We start from the raw sequence: 22,669 nt of genomic DNA, 5'->3' as shown, positions 1-22,669 counted from the left end.
ATTTCTTATCTGTGGATTGATAATGGTGCCATTCATTTCATTTTGAGAAATAGGCAGAATCCATTGTCCAGTGGAACTGCTTTGTTAGAGTAGAAGTTATTGACCTCGACAGTTTGTTCTCTGGTCTCCTCTGTTAAAAAGGACTTTTTTACAGGTCTAAGACAGGCTAAAGATAGTATGTGGACTTTAATAGATGTATATATCCAACAGGCAATATTTGACATGGGGCAAGCTGAAGAAAGTGTGAATTTTGAATATCTTATGTTTTGTGGAAGGTGATGGGATGAGTGCTCCCCCCCCACACACATGCAAATTAGTTATTTTTGACAAAGTTAGCGTTAGTGTCATCTGGAACCTACAGAAATTATTTTAAAAAAAAACAAACTTTGGCTACAATTGTTAGAAGCCGGCTTAGTCTGAAGGCACCCAGTACAAATTGTGTTTTAGAATGTTTTAAGAATGTTACCGATTTCGCCCTAGGCTGGCCTATGCACAGGAAGCCTTTCATGTGCACTTTGCTCCCCAAGGAAAATTAATATTTTTCCTAGATGGAACCCTATGGTGCTTATTCCCAGATCTCTTAGAGCATTTGCTGCAAAAGCCTTTTTTGCCAGAGCTACTTTATTCCTGTAACATAGGGAGTCCTGGGATTCACACTGGCTTTCTTGGACCAGGGAGAACTCTGGAAAGGTGACTGAGATCAGTTGCTCTGCTGGGAGTTTTAGCTTCTCATACTGAGACAGGCTTTGCACAGTGTGCCCAGTTCTCTTCCTTACGTCCATCAATAAGTATTTATTTATTGAGCTACTTGTGTTTGCTAAGCGCTGTGCCAGGACTAGTGAAGTAAAAGGAAAAAAAAGGGTCCCTGTACTCAAAACAGATTCCACTCCTGGTGGGTAGGGGTGGTGGACAATGGCAATGTACAATGAAGGAAAAGGAGGGTGTAAAGTAAGAACTGTGGAAATGGTCATTATAAAGCCAAAAGTTTTGATTAAGCCTTGGTTACAATTAAAAGAAACAATGGTATCAAGTTGGTTGCTCTGAGAAAAATAAAGCCTAGGCTAGTTACTTCCCTCAGTGGGATATCAGGAAGAAGAGGATGGAGGGTAGGAACATTGAGCAGACAAGTGGAGAAGATCTTACTTAAATTGAAAATCACACACCTCTTTTGTTTACAGAGAAGCAAGAAGTTTCATGAGACAGTCACAGTTCTTTCTGTGCTATTGAACACAAAATTATATGAGATAGTCGTTCAATATTAAATATATGTTTCATGTTTAATCTCCCTGGAATGAAACTTTGAACATCAGTGCATGTAAAATGTACTTTTCACTTAATTTATAGAATTTGATTTTAGTTTAATCTATCACTGCATAAATCGCCTGAGAAAAATCTCTGGCCCTTAACTGTGTTTCTGTTTTACTAGCTGAACAAGTAAAAGGAATTATAATGCTGGGGGATTAAAATCCAAACAATTTCATACCTTGTTTCTTCAGTAGAACCCTCAACAGTCTTGCCCTGTGCAGTTCCCACCAACTTCTTTGAACTGAGACTCTATGGCCCACAGAGACCATTTAAATCTTGTGATAATTTTGTATTCATTCAATCCTTTTGTTTCTAAAAGTGGTAGCCATACCAAGATCCTCCAGGATCTAGTCTATCCTATTTTTTAAGGGATCTTAAAACAGTAGATTGGTTGCCTAAGCTTACAGTATGAAGGGTTTCCTGGTGATGCATTTGGTCTCTGAGCTGTCCAAATCTGCATGTTAGTCCACTACTCAATTTTCAGTGATGATTTTTACATTAGAAATTTTAGACACATATATCTGAATTACAGATACTGCATGGAAGGGAATCTCAGTTTGGTTCCATTTGATTATCTGAGATAATGTGTCTCCTTATTCCCTTTAAGTTTCATTTGAAAATCCTTGATTTAAAAAAAAGAAGGCTGGGTGCGGTGGCTTACTCCCGTAATCCCAGCACTTTGAGAGACTGAGGTGGGAGGATCACCTGAGGTCCGGTGTTTGAGACCAGCCTGAAACCCCGTCTCTACTAAAAATACAAAAATTAGCTGGATGTGGTGGTGCACACCTGTAATTCCAGCTGCTCAGGAGGCTGAGGCAGGAGAATTGCTTGAAGCCAGGAGGCGGAGGTTGCAGTGAGCTGAGATCTCGCCACCGCACTTCAACCTGGGTGACAAACTGACACTCTATCTCAGAAAAAAAGAAGAATCTTGGTGTGAAGTAGTGCTTTCTAAGGATTTGAGCGTTGGATAGGATCAAGTGATGTGTATAAATCCTTTCTCTACCTTGAACCACAGAAGCAACTCACCATACCTGGTACATGAATAGAAGAGTGATTTCGTCTAGAGTTAGGATGGTTTGAGACATAAGAGCTATGAAATATTTTATGGTGATTACTTACACACAAAATGTTTTCCCACTTATTAGCCCTAGCTGACCTCATCTTACTTTATTATCCACCCTGTCCTCTGCAGTGTTAGCTTCTCTCCTCATTCTTTATATGCTGATCCTTTTTGTGTACAATCCTTTCTTATGGGTTTGACTACATGGAACAAGCTTCCTGTGCTTATTTGCCTCACTAATTCCTTTTCTTGTTAAGTTGCCCCCTAAAAGTTTACTCTCTCTTGCTATTCTTTTTCTAACGTTTTTAGAAGGGTTAAGCTCTCCTGGTGGGTTTCCTTTTTTTTTTTTTTTTTGAGACAGAGTCTTGCTCTGTCGCCCAGGCTGGAATGCAGTGGCCGGATCTCAGCTCACTGCAACCTCCGCCTCCTGGGTTTATGCCATTCTCCTGCCTCAGCCTCCCGAGTAGCTGCTTCTGGTGGGTTTCTTAGAGTGTTTATAATATTTGAAATTATTTATATGCTTCAGGAAGTAGAATCCTTCCCCCTTCCTCTATCAGAACAACCCAAGATTATTCTCTTAGTGTGCGTTTTCTTCCACTGTACTTCACATAAACTAAAAAACTAAAAGATTGTTTCCAAAGGTTCTTATAATACAAGGATTGGTCTAAGAGTAAATTTTTTAGTGAGTCTTCTTCAGATCACTTCAGAATTAGCAGTTCTTGCCGTGATATTGGAGGGAGAAAGTTATGGGAGTTACCTGTCTTTAGTTGCCTTGAAGAAAGTATTTCTTCAGGGTACTGGACAAGTGGCCCAACTTAGGTGCCTCCATTATTCCCTCTTTAAAAGAATAGCAATGTGAAACTGCTGTGGCACCCTTAAAACACTGAACTACTTGCTGTCTCTGTCATTTTGGCAGCATTGTCTTTAGCATTGTTTGAATGTTTTGTCTAATTCTTGCAATAAAAATAAAATATTTGTCTAATCCTTAAAAAGATTTCTCTGAGGCTAGGCACGGTGGCTCACGCCTGTAATCCTAGCACTTTGGGAGGCCAAGGTGGGCAGATCACGAGGTCAGGAGTTCGAGACCAGCCTGACCAACGTGAAACCCCATCTCTACTAAAAATACAAAAATTAGCTGGGCATGGTGGCACGCACCTCTAATCCCAGCTACTCAGGAGGCTTAGGCAGGAGAATCGCTTGAACCCAAGAGTTGGAGGTTGCAGTGAGCCGAGATGGCGCCACTGCACTCTGGCCTGGTCAATGGAGCAAGACTCTGTCTCCAAAAAAAAAAAAAAAGAAAGAAAGATACGATTTCTCTGAGATAATTACGTTGTAAAATCCTGAACACTTTTTTTTTTTTTTTTTTTTAAATAACAGGGTCTAACTCTGTTGCCCAGGCTGGACTGCAGTGGTCCACTCATGGCTCACTGCAACGTCAACCTCCCAGGCTCAAGTGATCCTCCTGCCTCTCAAGTAGCTAGGATTATAGGTTTGTGCCACCATGTCCAGCTAATTTTTGTATTTATTGTAGAGATAAGGTTTCACCACGTTGCCCAGGCTGGTCTGAAACTTTTGGGCTGGAGCAGTTTGCCTGTCTCTGTGTCCTAAAGTGCTGGGATACAGGCGTCAGCCACTGCACCCGGCCTGTAAAATCCTAAACATTAAGGTCCCATATTGTAGTAGTAGTAGTAGTAGTTGTAGTTTAGGGGTTTTGGTATATAGTAATATATCACATAGGCAGAATGTATAATTTGCACATCTTCTGTAATACATATTCATATTATAAATGCTCACTGTGATACAGTTTATGGTATAGGTTCTTGTCGTATTTTCTGGCCCTTATATTTTAGAGAACTTTAACTGTTTTTTGTATATCATTGAATATCGGCTGGGCATGGTAGTCACCCCTGTAATCCCAGCACTTTGGGAGGCCGAGGCCAGTGGATCACTTGAATCCAGCAGTTCCAGACTAGCCTGGGCAACATGGTGAAACCCTGTCTCTACAAAAAATTTGAAAATTAGCTGGGCATGGTTGCGCATGTCTGTAGTCCCCAGTTACTTGGAGGCTGAGGTGGGAGGATCACTTGAGCCCAGGAGGTTGAAGTTGCAGTGAGTTTTAATTGCACCACTGCCCTCCAGCCTGGGTGACAAAGTGAGACCCTGTCAGAAAAAAAAAGTACATCTCCTAGATACATGTCATGGTAATGCATTGGGTCTGTATGTCATTTAAGAAATAGAACTTAGTAGGGGAAAACCACTGTTGTTATTCCCTTCCCTTTTATTTATTTTTTATTTTCTCTGATGGAAAGATGGGATTGTATACAATGAGTTTAGAGCTTTCCTAAATCATTTGTACCAATCAAGGGATTTAAATCAGTAACTCCCAATCTTTTTTGCATTTTTGTACCCACTTTCATGCTTTTCCTCTGCATTCAGTTTCTAAATAAATTTATTATTAAATAGACAAGTGAATTTTATGTAACACTTGATTTTGGAAATAGCATAAGATGTTGAAAATAAGTTTTCATTAGCTTATCTTAGATGTGGTCTTTAGAAGTTGACCTTATTGATCACAGCAGCCCATGCATCTCATTATGCATTCTTTCTTTGCTTGCTTAATCACCCAGTGCCTTTTGATTCTTGCCAGTGGCTAAAGCCATAAACTTTACAGACTGTTACCAGAATCTTGAGAGAAAAAAAAATGTACATAATCTGAATTAAGTGATACAGTTTCAACAGGAAGTTTTTCTTACCTTGTTTCCTAGGGTAGGACAAGGAAGTTTTGTACATGTTTTATCAAGTATTTAACTGGATTGTAATAAACTAGAGTGAAACAGAATGAACAAAATGAAGTTTGCAAACCTACCTTTGCCAACCCCTCATCTCTTAGGACCCAGAGTTCAACAATACAGATCAGATTGACCTGTATGATGATGTGCTGACAGCCACCTCACAGCCCTCAGATGACAGAAGCAGCAGCACTGAGCCACCTCCTCCTGTTCGCCAGGAGCCATCTCCCAAGCCCAACAACAAGACCCCTGCAATTCTGTATACCTACAGTGGCCTGCGTAATAGACGAGCTGCCGTCTATGTGGGCAGCTTCTCCTGGGTGAGTGTGGGTAACCAAAAATGCTTATGGGTGGGCTGGAGGGAGAGCACTGGGAGGTGATGGCATTTTCAGAAACCACTGTTGCACTGTTTTGTGCTCTGATGGGGTTGGATTTCTTTTTCCTGGGATCAGGTTGGATTGATCTCTGAAAGAGAACTATCCTGAGGACGTACTGGTGCCGAAGAAAGCAATGATTAAGTGGGTAGTTGCTTTTTCTGCCATCTTTTTACTGCCCCTGACCCTGGGGCTTTATGTCTAGCAGGGTCATCTGTGGGACGAGATTTCAGAGTGAACACCTTGAACTCTTGGTGGTCATTAGATGGTCCTGTGATAATGGTGGGTGATGGGGATTAAAGACCTTGATAACTCTAGTATACTTGGGGTAGGTGGTGACTGTTGTTCTGCAAGTTATTTTGTCATGTTTTGGGGCTGGTGGTGGGGGTGGTTTTTCCAAGTTAGAAAATATATTTACTGTGGGGAAGTTCTGGCAATGGTCAACTCTAGCCTGTCAGATCTATAATTAAAAAATTGCTTGCTGTCAGTGTTTGAACTGATGACCAGCCAGTCCAAATGGCAGTCAAAGTTACAATAAGTTTTAATCTTCTCAATCTCTAAAGATGGGGATTGGGGGTGAGTGGGTTTGGAATTCTGTATGGGTGAGGACAGTAAGAAAAGTCTGCACTAACTGAAATATTGCCAGGCTTTTGAGTTTCCTCTGGGGGGATTTAGTTGTGACTAGAATCCTGGGTTTGGGGGGCAGGGTCTGGGACATTGGCAGGCGGGGGTATAGCTCTTGACATCTCTTCCTTTTCCATCTTGCCGGCCCCAGTGGACCACAGACCAGCAGCTGATCCAGGTTATTCGCTCTATAGGAGTCTATGATGTGGTGGAGTTGAAATTTGCAGAGAATCGAGCAAATGGCCAGTCCAAAGGGTGAGGTCTGGATTTGAGAAGCCCCTTTTAATTTGTAACCATTGGGATAACAGATCAGCACTATATTTTGGCCCTGAATTTTAATCCCTCCCACCCCTGGCCCAGCTTAATGCCTTGGTTTTGGCAAACTGCCTTAGAAAGGGACCTAACTGCAGTGTGGTAGAACATTTATCTCTTAAGGGGCGAAGAATACTGATTTTTAATTCCAAAAAAACAAAGATTTAGGCTCTTTGTTGTTAGTAGTGCTGTGTGTGTGTTTAGTTTAGCAAGATGTCCTTTGCTTTATCAATTTTTACTAAAAATAGAAGAGAATTTCTTTTTTCTTCTCTTGGTTGTCTACAGATTTCATTCATTTTTAATTTTTCTTTCCTAAGGTATGCTGAGGTGGTGGTAGCCTCTGAAAACTCTGTCCACAAATTGTTGGAACTCCTACCAGGAAAAGTTCTTAATGGAGAAAAAGTGGACGTGAGGCCGGCCACCCGGCAGAACCTGTCACAGTTTGAGGCACAGGCTCGGAAACGTGAGTGTGTCCGAGTCCCAAGAGGGGGTACGTGGAGACCATCTGTATGAAGGGGGGGATGTTTGTGGGTTTGTTTTCTGTGGTGTAGGCTCAGCCTACAGTGTGGATGAGTTTGGGGGAGGGTGATGGTGGTTGTAAGTGGTGTCATGGTTGACAAGTAGTCCCCAAAATAGGTCTATATAGAAGAAAGAGCATTGTGCTGGGAGTCAAGCAGGTTCAGGTTGTAGTTTGGTTCTGCCAGTAATTCATTGTGTGACCTTGGCCAAGTCACTTTACTGCTTAGGGCCTGTTTCCCCATCTGGACTAGTGACATGATATTTAAAGTTCCATCAGCTCTAAATTCTGTGTTTCTGTCTAAAAATTGGCATATGGTGAATGGGCTTAATTTTTAAGACATGCCTCTCTATAAATTATCAAGAAGCAGCCACCCTAAAATGTAACTAAAAGGTGCCTATAATCTTTTCATAAACGTCAATTGGAAAGATACTGTAAGGAATCAACCAAGGGAGTGGTGGAGAATAAGAATTGAACAATATTTCTCCAGCATTGTCCAAGGGAGAGGGTGCTCTTTTGATTACCAAATGTTTTAGTCTGTTTGGCAGGTATATCCCATTAGTAAAGTTAGAGGCCGGGCGCAGTGGCTCACGCCTATAATCCCAGCACTTTGAGAGGCCAAGGTGGGTGGATCATGAGGTCAAGAATTTGAGACCAGCCTCACCAACATGGTGAAACCCCCATCTCTACTAGGAATACAAAAATTAGCTGGGTGTGGTGACACATGCCTGTAATCCCAGCTACACGGGAGACTGAGGCAAGAGAATTGCTTAAACACGGGAGATGGAGGTTGCAGTGAGCTGAAATCAGGCCACTGCACTCCAGCCTGGGCGACAGAGCAAGACTCCGTCTCGGGGGTGGGTGGGAGAGTTAGGGGCTGGGCGTGGTGGCTCACACGGTAATCCCAGCACTTCAGAAGGCCAAGGCGGGCAGATCACCTGAGGTCAGGAGTTGGAGACCAGCCTTGGCAACATGGCAAAACCCTGTCTCTACTAAAAATACAAAACTTAGCCGGTTATGGTGGCACATGCCTGTAATCTCAGCTACTTGGGAGGCTGAGGCAGGTGAATCTCTTGAACCCCAGAGGTGGAGGTTGCAATGACCTGAGATTGCACCATCACCCTCCAGCCTGGGTGACAGAGTGAGTCTCAAAAAAAAAAAGCAAGCTACACCAGACTACCCTAGTTTGAGGACAGTTTCCCTTACATTCATCTTACTCTCTTTATTCTGACTGTACTCACTAAGCCACTTTCTTATGCTAATTTGGTTTCCCAATTAGGGTCTCCTACTGGGAAGAGTACTAAGTACTCCGGTTTGCTTGGCAGTTATATTTTTCATTGTAAATTAATAAATTGGTGTTCTGGTTTATGAGTCAGTCTCTTGTGAGTTTGGTTAGCATGAATCAGTCTCCTACGGCCTAGTCACCCCGGTTGAAGCAAGTTTCTGAATCTGAGAAACCTGAGGACTAGACCTTGGATTTTCCTGACCTGATAAAGTGCAGCCACCCTGCAAGGCCCTCCCTGAGACAGTCAGCCACCCTTATTTTCTTTTGCTACAGTGGGAGGAACAGCAGTTTCATCACCAATGTTCTGTCACTGCTTAGGTCCAGCTCTCAAAATAGTGCCTTGTATTGATTGGGTTTATCCTCCAGGTAGAAATAGGACCACTTTGTTCTTGCATAGGAACAGCTGTTCTTTTAACTAGATTGACAGCCTAGATAGATTTGGTGTGAACTCTTACTGCTCCATGTTAGAAAGGACACACTTTTCTTCCTTGACAAGTATTTTCAAGTCCCCTCTGTTTTGGAGTCTTTCTGTAATTCACCGCTGACCTTCCTTAGGTATGTAATTTTACAGTTGTATTGGGAATAACATTCCTACTTCTACTCAGCTGCTTTTCATGTTACCTTTCTTTGCTAAAAAGATTGTAGTAACTTGAGTGCAGTTTTTCTTTGTCGTGCTGATAAACCTGGGCTCTGTTAATCACTAAGTAAAGCTGGTGGACTTCCTCTGCATAAAAATGGTTGCCTCTTTTGGGACTTGTAGCCATAGATAAAAAACAGAATCCTTGCAGATGTGACAACAGTAGTAGTTGGGGAAGTGGTTAGCTGTCAGATGACACTTGCCTAATACCTTTTTGTTCTTCAGTTTGAGAGAACTCTAGGAAAGAGCCAGTTGCCATGTGTTTGAGACATGAAGAACAAGACAGCACTGACACTGTTTCTGCAGTAGAGAAGTCTAGGTGGTTGTCAGCATAATTGATTCCACCTTAGGCTTTACTCAGGAGCTGGGATTAACTATCGTGTTCTAGTTTAAGGAGCACTCTTTCCCTCCACACTTGCTGCCAATGGCATCTTTCTATTTCTAAGACTTCCCTGGGGCCATGTGATCTTGTTCTATTGGATTCTACATTAAACAGGCTTAAACTGTTAAACTGGAGAGAAGGAACAAGTTTAATCAAGTGACTTGACAGTGTCAGAATCCATGCTTCCAGCTGTTTAAAACATGTTCTGAGCTCCTGTTGTGCACAGCACCATACTGGCATGTGGTGATGGTGTTCCTGTTAGGCTGCCCGGAGGAGTAGAGGATTTTGGCCATTGAAATGTAGCAGGAGTTCCCCAGATTTGAGACATGGTTTGTAGCAAGCTTTTGCTAAGCATCCTTACTGTCAGCTGTGTGTCATGTGCTCGTGCTGTGGGCAGATCTTTTATTGGCCTATCTCCCAATTTTTCTTTCACTTAACCTCCAATTGTCTAGTCTTTATGCGTGTCTCTTTCTCACCCTGATTACTGGTTTTAGTATGTAAATAGAAGTGTCATCCAGTTCCTGCCACTCCCTCTCTTCCCATAAATTCCCTAGCCAACACCCTGTGGCAAAGAGAACATTTTTAATGTGCAACAGGAAGAGGTTAACTAGTATTAGTTTAAGGAGAGAGGTCCTGAACTCTTCAGGAGATGTGGGGTTTCAAGTCAACTGCAATTCACCTGAACATCAGTGAATACTGTCATTTTCTCATGGGCTATCAGGATCCTTCTACATTTAAAAATAGAACATATATGTAAGGATAAATTAAATCTGTTCTGAAGCACTTCTGGAGTTCTGGATGAAAAACATTCTTTGACAGGATTTAGGACGATACTGTTGTTTGGATTTAATGTCTTTGTCTTTACTGAGTTGCTTCTGACCTTCTCTGAAGCCAAAGAAAAGGCAGATGATTTTACCTTCTTAGCCACTTTAGTCACCTTCCTCTGTAGGGTGTCTGGTAACTCCTGAAGGATGAACTGGTCCTGTGGGTTTGTGTAAAGCCTGGACAGTAACGTTAGTTCTGTTTTGCTTCATAGGAATACCTCCACGGGCCCATTCCCGAGATTCTAGTGACTCTGCTGATGGACGGGCCACACCCTCTGAGAACCTTGTACCCTCATCTGCTCGTGTGGATAAGCCCCCCAGTGTGCTGCCCTACTTCAATCGTCCTCCTTCGGCCCTTCCCCTGATGGGTCTGCCCCCACCACCAATTCCACCCCCACCACCTCTCTCCTCAAGCTTTGGGGTCCCTCCTCCTCCTCCTGGTATCCACTACCAGCATCTCATGCCCCCACCTCCTCGATTACCTCCTCATCTTGCTGTACCTCCCCCTGGGGCCATCCCACCTGCCCTTCACCTCAATCCAGCCTTCTTCCCCCCACCAAACGCTACAGTGGGGCCTCCACCAGATACTTACATGAAGGCCTCTGCCCCCTATAACCACCATGGCAGGTAAGGACTATCTTGTTCCTTTCAGATTTGAGCCAGGGTTAACAAGTGTGTTAAGCATTGTATTCTCCCTGAGAAAGTGAGCACTGAATCCTTGTTCTTTCCCTTATGGATATTCTGTTGTCACAGCATTGACTCCTGGGAAGTAGTTTACAATTTGTTAGTGTTTTCATTTGATGTTTTGATTGCATCTTAACCACTTGACCCAAACCATGTCCTTTATACCCCTTTTAAAGGTACTTAAATTAAATGCTGGAGCAGGTGTTGTGAATGCTACAGATGTCTAGCATTGTTGTGTGTTATGCCAAAATTACAAAAGTATTGTAGAGTACAGTAAAAATAATAAGGGGTGTGAGCAATCAAGGATGGTATTTTCTTTGTACAGCCGAGATTCGGGCCCTCCACCCTCTACAGTAAGTGAAGCCGAATTTGAAGATATCATGAAGCGAAACAGAGCAATTTCCAGCAGTGCCATTTCCAAAGCGGTATCTGGAGCCAGTGCAGGTAACTCATGCTTACCTTCGCTGCCTTCTCCTTAACCTTACTTTTTTTCCTGATTTTGTCATTTCTGCTGGCAAAAGTTCAACAAGATAAAGTTGGAGTACTGTAGATATCAAGAGCGGCACACTTTGAAGAGCAATGTGTAACCTGATTTCTTGGCCTTGGGGAAGTCCGACTGTATTACTTAGCCTGTATCTAGGCCTGCCCTCATGAAAACCAACTTAATGCCTGGAATATAAAGAATTAATACAATCTCAATATGGTATTTGCTGTAGAATGAAATTCCTGCCTCGTGGAAATCTCCATCTCAGTGGTTGATCTTTAGGTTTAGTGTCTACCGAATACCAGATATAGACCCTAGGGTTTTTTTAGGAATGATGTCTTGACTGGATAATGTGTTTTTTTGTTTGTTTGTTTTGAGAGGGAGTCGCCCAGGCTGGAATTCAGTGGCGCAATCTTGGCTCACTACAACCTCCTGGGTTCAAGCGATTCTCCTGCCTCAGCCTCCTGAGTAGCTGGGATTACAGACACTTACCACCACGCCCAGCTAATTTTTTTTTTTTTTTGTAGAGACGGGGTTTCACCATATTGGCCAGGATGGTCTTGAACTCCTGACCTCAAGTGATCCGCCTGCCTCAGCCTCCCAAAGTGCTGGGATTACAAGTGTGAGCCACCACATCTAGCCTAGATAATGGTTTGCTATGAAATCTCATTACATTTGGGAGTCTAAGCAGAGCTGGTAGGTAGCCTGTCCTAAAAAGAGGCAAGTCTATAGATAGTCATCTTAAAGCATGTTATGCCCTTACAGCAAACTTTTGCCCTGCTCTCAGTAGTAAGTGGGTAGAACCAGCAGCCACGATTCTGAAAGCCCTGAGCATAAGATCTTTGGTTTCTAAAAGAAGAGGCTACAGGAAGTTTCAGAGTTCTGGTCCAGTTTTCACATCATGACATTAGCCGTATTCACTTCCTTCCTGCGCGTTCCCTACATGGATGTAAATGTCTGTAGATTATCAGATCTCCTGAGAAATAAGTTAGCCCTAAATATTACCATCTGCTTTCCCTCAGTTTTCATCTTTGCATCATCCTGCCAAACTTTTTTTTTTTTTTTTTGAGACGGAGTCTCAAAAAACGATCTCAGCTCACTGCAACCTCTGCCTCCAGGGTTCAAGCGATTCTCCTGCCTCAGCCTCCTGAGTAGCTGGGATTACAGACACTTACCACCACGCCCAGCTAATTTTTTTTTTTTTTTGTAGAGACGGGGTTTCACCATATTGGCCAGGATGGTCTTGAACTCCTGACCTCAAGTGATCCGCCTGCCTCAGCCTCCCAAAGTGCTGGGATTACAAGTGTGAGCCACCACATCTAGCCTAGATAATGGTTTGCTATGAAATCTCATTACATTTGGGAGTCTAAGCAGAGCTGGTAGGTAGCCTGTCCTAAAAAGAGGCAAGTCTATAGATAGTCATCTTAAAGCATGTTATGCCCTTACAGCAAACTTTTGCCCTGCTCTCAGTAGTAAGTGGGTAGAACCAGCAGCCACGATTCTGAAAGCCCTGAGCATAAGATCTTTGGTTTCTAAAAGAAGAGGCTACAGGAAGTTTCAGAGTTCTGGTCCAGTTTTCACATCATGACATTAGCCGTATTCACTTCCTTCCTGCGCGTTCCCTACATGGATGTAAATGTCTGTAGATTATCAGATCTCCTGAGAAATAAGTTAGCCCTAAATATTACCATCTGCTTTCCCTCAGTTTTCATCTTTGCATCATCCTGCCAAACTTTTTTTTTTTTTTTTTTTGAGACGGAGTCTCAAAAAACGATCTCAGCTCACTGCAAGCTCCGCCTCCCGGGTTCACGCCGTTCTTCTGCCTCAGCCTCCCGAGTAGCTGGGACTACAGGCGCCTGCCACCTCGCCCAGCTAGTTTTTTGTATTTTTTAGTAGAGACGGGGTTTCACCGTGTTAGCCAGGATGGTCTCGATCTCCTGACCTCGTGATCCACCCGTTTCGGCCTCCCAAAGTGCTGGGATTACAGGCTTGAGCCACCGCGCCCGGCCCCCATCTTGCCAAACTTGAATCCACAGAGTAGGTTAAAGACAGAAAGTATGTATGTTCCCTTCATTTTTTCCCACCAGAAAAATATACATTGACATCTAAATTAATCTTTTTAGGCCAGGTGCAGTGGCTCATGCCTGTAATCCCAGCACTTTGGGAGACCAAGGAGAGTGAATCACTTGAGGTCAGGAGTTTGAGACCAACCTGGCCAACATGGCAAAACCCCTTCTCTACTAATAATACAAAAATGAGCCAGTCATGGTGGCACACGCTGTAGTCCCAGCTACTTGGGAGGCTGAGGCATGAGAATTGAGAAGTGCTTAAATGCTTGAGCCCAGGACGTGGAGGTTGTGGTGAGCCAAGATTGTGCGAGCCTGGGCGACAGAGTGAAACTGTGTCTCAGGAAAAAAAAAAATTCCTCTTTTTAAATTCGAAAGTAATATATACCCATGGATTATATGGGTTAAATACACAGAGCAGTATAAAGAAAGTACTCATTGTTCCTTCTTCCTCATCAACCCTTTCACACTATGATGATCAATAACTGAATCTTGACCTCCTTCCCTTTTTGTTGTTCTCATTCCAGTCATTCAAACCACAAATACTTATTGAAGGTGCCTACAAAAACAGGCAAAAATTCCCTGCCAGGATGGAGCTGATGTCTTCATATTCTTGCGCCTCCACTGGACAGTTTCTCCATAGTTTCTATTCTTGTTGCCTTGCACAGAGGAAGCTGCCAGGCTTCATTTTCACTGGACCCCTGCCTAGATTCATATTTTCTTTGTATTAACTTCTGTCCTTAATGCTCTTGACTTAGCTTGGAAAAGCAAAGTGCAGGTACCCGCCCCATGACCACTATCCCTGAGCCAGGCATTGCTCAGAGTTGGGAAATGAAAGGTCTAGTTTTTTTATGACAGCATTATTATTATTATTATTTTTTGAGACGAAGTCTGGCCCTATTGCCTAGGCCGGAGTAGTGTAGTGGTATGATCCCGACTCGCTGCAACCTCTCCCTCCCAGATTTAAGCAATTCTCCTGCCTCAGCCCCCCAAATAACTGGCATTACAGGTGCATGCCACACCACCTGGCTAGTTTTTGTATTTTTAGTAGAGACCGGGTTTCACCATGTTGGCCAGGCTGGTCTTGACCTCTGGCCTCAAGTGATCTGCCCACCTTGGCCTCCCAAAGTGCTGGGATTACAAGTGTGAGTCACTGCATCCAGCCATAATTTTTTTAATGTATACATATACTACACATATGTATTTTATGTAAATAACATATATATACACATACACATTTGATTGTAGGTTAAAAATAATTTGTAGAAATACACATTGTTTAGAAAGTCTCATGAGGTACAGTGGCTCATACCTGTAATCCCAGCATTTTAGGAGGCCCAGGCAGGAGGATCACTTGAGGCCAGGAATTTGAAACCAGCGTGGTCACCATAGTGAGATTCCATCTCTACCAAAAAAATTTGAAAAATAAGCCAGGTGAAGTGGCAGGAGGATGGCTTGAGCCCAGGAGTTCAAGGATGCAGTGAGCTATGATCATACCACTGCACTTCAGCCTGGATGATAAAACAAGACCCGTCTCAAAAACACAATAGTCCTCTATACAAGGACCACCAATAAGACCACCTTTTATAGTTTAGTATATATTCCTCCAGAATTTTTTTTGTGCATATGACAATTTATATATAATTTTTATTGTTTTACAAAAATGGGATATGGTTTTGAAATTTACTTGTTTCAATTAGTATATTCTGGACACCTGTTATATCAACATATAAAATTTACTGATCCTTACTATGTGCCTGGCACTGTGCTAATGGCTTTACATGGATTACTTTGTTTACATACAGGTTTACCTCCTGCTTTTTAACAACTATGTAATACTCTATAGAACCAATGTTCTTTTATATAACCAGATCCTATTGAAGATAATAAACAACACTAAAACACTGTTAAACATACACACTTGTGAACAGAAGTAGAAAATTTTTAGTAGAATTGCTGGCTCAAAAAATATGCACATTGTTTATTTTAATAGATGTCAAATAGCCCCTGGACAGCAATGTGTCAGTTTGTTCATCTGAAAACATCTGTCAGATTCTAAACCACTGGAATATAGGTGTCATCCAGTTTTACATTTGCAACATCTGCCTCGTCTCTTTTACCGTGGTTGTTTAGGACAGCTAGCTACTCTTGGTTTGTGTCCTCCTGAGTTCTCCTTTTGGTCCAGTTAGTTTACCATCTCTCCTCACCCTTGGCCTTTCTCATTCATCCTTTTTCAGGGGATTATAGTGACGCTATTGAGACGCTGCTCACAGCCATTGCGGTTATCAAACAGTCCCGGGTTGCCAATGATGAGCGTTGCCGTGTTCTCATCTCCTCTCTTAAGGACTGTCTTCATGGCATCGAAGCCAAGTCCTACAGCGTGGGTGCCAGTGGGAGCTCTTCCAGGTGAGTTGGTGATTGTGTCCTCACCTACCAGCCCCAAGCAGCACTCTTCCAGGGATAGGGAGTATGGACAAATGGAGCCCAGGGAATCTGGGAAAGACCTGGCTGAAAGTCTGGACCTAAGCCTTCATGTCTTTATGGGGAAGAAACTAATCAGATACTTTCATTAATAAGTGTTGTAACATCTGGAATCTGGTAGGTGAGGCGTGGGCTCATGTAGGAAAAAAATACAGAAAGGTATTGTTAAGAACATGGGCTTTGGAGTGCTACAAGCTTGGATTGGAATCCCAGTTCAGCTGCTAACTATCTGTATGACCTTCTTGCATATGGAAGTTAGTTAACTTTCCAAGCCTCATTTTTCTCATTTTTTAAAACGGACAATGATGGTATTTATCTTATAGACCTGCTGTAAAGATTAGGTCAGATAATCCATACAAAACTATTAGCACTGCACCTGATAAATTATGTTCTCAACAGATAAATTTACCTGTTAATCATCTTCCCAAAAAAGACTAGTCCTCAAAGAGCTAAAATTCTCAGACAGTGGGCCTATGATAGAGTAATAGAGGAGTAGTTTAAGCAAATATCGGAAGACACCAAAACACCACATTCTTTCAGAAAGAATGTGGTAGGCCCTCTGAGTGAGGCTGAAGGATCTTTCTAATTAGGAAAAGACATCGGTCCCGGGAAAGGTCACCTAGCCGGTCCCGGGAGAGCAGCAGGAGGCACCGGGATCTGCTTCATAATGAAGATCGGCATGATGATTATTTCCAAGAAAGGAACCGGGAGCACGAGAGACACCGGGATAGAGAACGGGACCGGCACCACTGAGAAAGGTGGGAGAAGCCCCGTTCCTGGCTGCTGGGGGATCTTTTATTAAAAAAAGATTTATAGTGAAGAGTTCTCTCTCTTTAAAGCAAAAGTAAATGCAGCAAGGGTAGGGGGAACTTCTGATTTACATAACTGGAATTGCAGGGCAGATTTTCTGCACATTTGTGGGGAATCTGACTCTGAGATTCAGCTCTTTCTGAGATTTCTGCTTGTTTCTTAACTGAAAAGCCTGGTATCTGAGTGAGAGCGTGGTGTCTGCATTCAGGCACCAATTTGAATCCCAGTTCCTCCACTAATAATTGGCCATATTACTTTCTGTTCCACAGTTTCTTCATTTGTAAATGAAGATAATAAAAGCAACTGTCCCAATGACTTGCTAAGTTTTAGTGTGAGAGTCCATGTAGACCATTTAGCACTCATGGTACCTGTCACATAGTTTTCAATAATTAATAGCCATCGTTATTATTATTATGAACTTTCAATTTAAAAAATTAGGAAAATTGACTAAGAATAGTAACGCCATTGCCTACTTAGTTTTCAAGGTGCAACATTAATGATTTTAAGAATTAGGCTCGGTACAGTGGCTCACACCTATGATCGCAGCACTTTGGGAGGCCAAGACAGGAGGATTGTTTGAGCCCAGGAGTTCGAGACCAGCCTGGGCAACATAGGGAGACCCTGTCTCTACAAAAAATACAAAAATTAGCCAAGTGTGGTGGTACACATCTCGTGGTCCCAGCTACTTAGGAGGTGGAGGTGGAAGGGTTGCTCAAGCCCAGGAGGTCGAGGCTGCAGTGATCTGTGATTGCACCACTGCACTCCAGACTGAGCAAACAGTGAGACCTTGTCTCAAAAAAGGTGGGGAGGAGGGGTAGGTGGGTGCCTCATGCCTGTAATCCCAGCACTTCAGTAATTTGGGAGGCAGAGGCTAGAGGATCACTTAAGCAGGAGTTTGAGACCAGCCTGAGCAACATAGTGAGACCCTATTTTTTTTTTTTTTTTTTTGAGACGGAGCCTCACTTTGCTGCCCAGGTTGGAGTGCAGTGGCATGATCTTGGCTCACTGCAAGCTCCGCTCCCCGGGTTCAAGCCATTCTGCCTCAGCCTCCCCAGCAGCTGGGGCTACAGGTACGCCTCACCACGCCCACTGATTTTTCTATTTTTAGTAGAGGCGGGACTTCACCATATTGGCCAGGTTGGCCTTGAACTCCTGACTTCGTGATCAGCCCACCTTGACCTCCCAAAGTGCTGGGATTACAGGTGTGAGCCACCACACCCGGCTGATACCCCATCTCTTATTAAAAAAAAAAAGAAAGAGGCCGGGCGCGGTGGCTCAAGCCTGTAATCCCAGCACTTTGGGAGGCTGAGACGGGCGGATCACGAGGTCAGGAGATCGAGACCATCCTGGCTAACACGGTGAAACCCCGTCTCTACTAAAAAAAAAAAAAAAAATACAAAAAACTAGCTGGGCGAGGTGGCAGGCGCCTGTAGTCCCAGCTGCTCAGGAGGCTGAGGCAGGAGAATGGCGTGAACCCGGGAGGCGGAGCTTGCAGTGAGCTGAGATCCGGCCACTGCACTCCAGCCTGGGCGACAGAGCCAGACTCCATCTCAAAAAAAGAAAAAGAAAAAGAAAGAAAAATTAGTTTATTTAAAAGATTTTGAAAATTAATATGCTTTAGTCCGAGAGGAGAAAGCTGATCTGAAAAATTATCTTTTAATAGGTTTAGGGGCTTTGTGGTGGATAATTAACCTCAACAGAAGGGTTTTTTGCTTTTGGAAAAGACTTAGTGACAAGGTTGTTTATTTTGTTGTGTTTTTTGTTTTGTTTTGTTTTGTTTTTGAGACAGAGTCTCTTTTGCCCATGTTGGAGTGCAGTGGCGTGATCTCGGCTCACTGCAACCTCTGCCTCTTGGTTTCAAGCAGTTCTCTGCCTTGGCCTCCCGAGTACCTGGGATTACAAGCGCCCACCACCATGCCTGGCTAATTTTTGTATTTTTAGTAGAGACGGGGTTTCACCATCTTGGCCAGGCTGGTCTTGAACTCCTGACTTCGTGATCCACCCGACTTGGCCTCCCAAAGTGCTGGGATTAAAGGCGTGAGCCACCACGCCTGGCTGTTTTGTTTTGTTTTTTTAAATAGACACAGGGTCTTGCTCTGTCACCCAGACTGGAGTGCACTTCCGTGAGGCACTATCATGGCTCTGTAACATCAACCTCCTGGGCTCAGGTGATCTTCCTGCCTCAGCCTCCTGAGGGCTAATTTTTAAGTTTTTTGTGGAGTCTCGCTTTGTTGCCCAGGCTGGTCTTGAACTCCTGGCCTCAAGTGATCCTCCTGCCTCAGCCTCCCAATGTGCTGTGGAATTATGGGCATGAGGCCACTGTGACTGGTTATAATTTTCTTTTGAAGCAAAATGAAAGCAGGAAGCTTGGAGAGAAAAACTGTTAAGTAATGGAGAAGTTCAGTTAAGATTAGTTGGATCCAGGAGCTCTGGCTGTGTCATCCAGACTTTATCTGCATCTCTCAGCTCTGCTTTTCTCTGTTGCTTTCATTCTTAGACAGGCTCCATATTGGTAGGGAGTCAGAGGGGATGCTGCATCTTTAGGTTGCATTCTACCAGCTTAGCAATCCCAATTGAAGGAAAGCTTCTGGAAAGATCGTTTCTAATATATAAGCATATAGGAGCAGGTGTTGACTCTGCTTCTATGGAAATCTTTAAAATAGGCCAGACTGGCTAGGGGTCTATCTGTAGTTCCTGGAGGCTACTGCGTGACCCAGGTAACTTCAGGGTCCTTTCTCAATTTTGTGGTTGTAGATTGTCTCTAGGACTTCTCATTTTTCTGTCTCTCATCAAGTACATTAAGAAGATGTCCTTCGCTGGGCGCAGTGTCTCATGCCTGTAATCCCAGCACTTTGGGAGGCCAAGGTGGGCGGATCACAAGGTCAGGAGATCGAGACCATCCTGGCTAACATGGTGAAACCCCGTCTCTACTAAAAATACGAAAAATTAGCCGGGCATTGTGGCGGGCGCGTGTAGTCCCAGCTACTTGGGAGGCTGAGGCAGGAGAATGGCGTGAACCCGGGAGGTGGAGGTTGCAGTGAGCCGAGATCGCACCACTCTACTCCAGCCTGGGCGAAAGAGTGAGACTTTGTCTCAAAAAAAAAAAATAGGAAAAGATGTCCTTGATCTTTTGCCTGCTTGATCTAAAGTAATGGTAATTGAAAAGGAAGGTGAGGGGAAAGAATAGTAGTTCTGTTTGGTGTTTTTGGGATGGTGATGTCTGGATGAAGAAGGAGAAAGAAACTCTCACCACCTGTGAGCCCCTGTAGTTCATGAGCAATAGCTGGAATGTAAATAGTTGGAAAATACTAAAAACCAAAATACTCCTTTTAGGTTTGGCTACTGCCCTCTATCTTGTTCTTTGGCCATTAGCTTAAAAACATTTATAGCCAGGAATTGTTTTTATCTTCTCCCAAAAGAGGCAAATAAGTGGGAAGATGAAAAATTACTAATATTTTTGTCTCTGTTCTCTGTTGTTAGCCACTCATTTATTCCACAAAATCCTAGAGTGCTTAACATCATTGAAATCTAGGATAACCCATGTAGAATCAACAGTTAGGCTGTGGGTTCTAGGTACTTTTTCTAGATTTTGCAACAGGTTGAGTTTGGGGAGATGCCCACGTATCCTCTGGAAAAGCAGACACTAATGTAGATGGAGACCACAAACAACTTTGGCCTAACTCAGTCTCAGGTGGGCCTGAGGGCAGGCATTAGAGTAGGTCTTGGTCCAGTCCTCACTCCGTTTTCTTGTTTTGAGTCTGCACAGTTGCTGGTGTTACTTGTGGATTGAAAAGCACATGTAGGCTACAGTGTATGTCTTTTGGAGCTGACTGGGATGAGAGTGACCAGGGAGGTGATGGCTGACCTGTGCAGAGCATGAACTGTCGTCTTTGGGGCTGCATTCAGTTTAGTAGTTAGAACATGACTGCATGTCACCATTCCTGATGGCTTTGCTCCTGACAGCCCTAGGACAGGGAAATTACCAGCGAGATCCACTGATCCAGCAGTAGGTTGAGAATTAAACATCTCAACCTGAGTCTTTAGCTGTCACTTTGCATTATTTCTTCCACTTATAAAATGGGGCCAGGCACAGTGGCTTACTCCTGTAACTTCAACTATTTGGGAGGCCGAGAGGGGCAGATCACTTGAGCTCAGGGACTGGCCTGGGGAATATGGCAAAACACTCGTATCTACCAGAAATACAAAACTAGCTGGGCATGGTGGTGTGCTCCTGTAGTCCCAGCTACTTGGAGGGGCTGAGGCGGGAGGAGTCCCAGCCACTTGGGGGCACTGAGGCGGGAGGATCGCTTGAGCCTGGGAGATGGAGGCTGCAGTGAGCCATGTTTATGCCACTGCACTCCAGCCTGGGCAATACAGCAAGACCTCGTCTCAAAAAATAATAGTAATAAAAATAAAATAAGACGAGACTATTTCTCCCATTATGAGGATAACTCTCTTTTGGTAACTTTGAAAATGCCGTAACAATATTGCCTAGAAAACAGTCATTTGACTTGTGTAGGCCCATGACAAGATGGGAAAAATTAACTCTGAGACACGTTTTCTACTTCCCCACTTTTCCTGGTCACCCCTTTGATATGGTGGTTATTTCATCTGAATAATACAGTCTAAAAGCACTGAATCAGGCACCCCAAGAATGTCAATTTCTTACATTCTCACCCTAAGGACTCTTATTTCCATCTGTAGTGACCAAGTAATGGCTTAGGAAGTTTCATGTTGGGAAGATGGTACATGGTCCTCATTTATAGCAACCTTTTAGTTAGAAATGAATCGTATTTATATTCTATGATGACAGGTGTTCCGTGAGAGTGAAAGGTACATTTTGTTCAGAGGCAGCAATAGAACAGTAGCCTTCTTTGTCCATCTTTTCTCAGCATAGGACCCAGTTCTGGGGCCTGAAGGCTAATTGGCCCAGTGAGGGAATCTCTGATTTCTGCCTGCATTCCAACATTGGCACCAAAATGTAGCCATGGAGATTTAAGAATTGAGTGCTGTGGCTTGCTTCTCTTGGTGTACAAGTTATTCTCTGCAACCTGTGTCTTCAACTTTTTGTAGCTCTCAACTATGTCAGTTATCTCATTATTTTAGGATATTATGCTACTTGAAATACAGTCATTCTCATCTCTTTCCTATACTCATTATCCATTGAAAACTGAGCTTTCTCTTCAATTTGGATCTAATTCAAAGATTCAGAAGCCCTAATGGTATGAAATTGAGTGCACTGAGGGCTTCAGTTTTCCCTTAGAGAAAATGGGACAAATACCAGCCTGCATAGGTGTTTAGACAGGCCAGGAAGGCTTGGGTCATATAGATTCTGAGGACCCAAGCTGAAAATAGTGTCATTTCGGTGTGTAGAAGGATCAGGGAGGACATAGATGTCTCCTCTAGGTTTTATAAGGCCACTTTACAGAAGTAGTTATGTAAAAGGTAAACATTTGTGTGTAGGCTGTGTTGCTGGTTTGGGCATTAGGAGAAATTCTAATTCCTCATTTTCCCTTTGACTATTAATAATGTTTTATATGCTCAGACTGACCATACCACCACCCACAGATGGATATTGCAGCATTGGAACAGGGGCTGAGTGTACTAGGAACTTTGTTTGGTGGCCATGTGACAGGTGGCTTAATAGACCCTTATTTTTGGGTAAAAGTTTTTTTTTTTTTTTTTTTTTAATGAGATGGAGTCTCACTCTGTCACCCAGGCTGGAGTGCAGTGGCGTGATCTGGCTCACTGCAAGTTCTGCCTTCTGGGTACATGCCATTCTCCTGCCTCAGCCTCCCCAGTAGCTGGGACTACAGGCACCCACCACCACGCCCGGCTAATTTTTTGTATTTTTAGTAGAGACGGGTTTCACCATGTTAGTCAGGATGGCCTCAATCTCCTGACCCTGTGATCTGCCCGTCTCGGCCTCCCAAAGTGCTGGGATTACAGGCGTGAGCCACCGCGCCTGGCCGGGTAAAAGTTCTTAACTGCATTTAGGTTTCTTCCATGCTCTGCTTTCTGTTCTGGCCTGGCCA

At 43.5% G+C, this 22,669-nt stretch overlaps 1 protein-coding gene across 2 annotated transcripts in view; it reads left to right on the top strand.

Annotated features, from left to right (window-relative positions):
- CPSF7 (cleavage and polyadenylation specific factor 7, 59kDa) overlaps positions 1 to 22,669 on the top strand; it is a 41,814-nt gene that overhangs the window by 14,568 nt on the left and 4,577 nt on the right. The window contains exons 2-8 of one of the 2 annotated variants that reach the window (XM_011993338.1): positions 5,256 to 5,474; positions 6,304 to 6,407; positions 6,782 to 6,927; positions 10,322 to 10,736; positions 11,119 to 11,237; positions 15,581 to 15,749; positions 16,415 to 16,582. In XM_011993338.1, the coding sequence (XP_011848728.1) occupies positions 5,256 to 5,474; positions 6,304 to 6,407; positions 6,782 to 6,927; positions 10,322 to 10,736; positions 11,119 to 11,237; positions 15,581 to 15,749; positions 16,415 to 16,577 (1,335 nt within the window). In that variant the 3' untranslated portion in view covers positions 16,578 to 16,582. Of the gene's footprint in view, positions 1 to 5,255; positions 5,475 to 6,303; positions 6,408 to 6,781; positions 6,955 to 10,321; positions 10,737 to 11,118; positions 11,238 to 15,580; positions 15,750 to 16,414; positions 16,583 to 22,669 lie in introns of both variants that reach the window. The other variant, XM_011993337.1, reaches the window with a different exon arrangement.

The sequence above is a fragment of the Mandrillus leucophaeus genome, unplaced genomic scaffold, assembly GCF_000951045.1.
Source record: "Mandrillus leucophaeus isolate KB7577 unplaced genomic scaffold, Mleu.le_1.0 Scaffold43, whole genome shotgun sequence".
In the NCBI taxonomy this organism is placed as follows: Eukaryota; Metazoa; Chordata; class Mammalia; order Primates; family Cercopithecidae; genus Mandrillus; species Mandrillus leucophaeus.
Note: the sequence above shows the minus strand (reverse complement) of the source record. Positions and strands in the feature narration are given on the sequence as shown.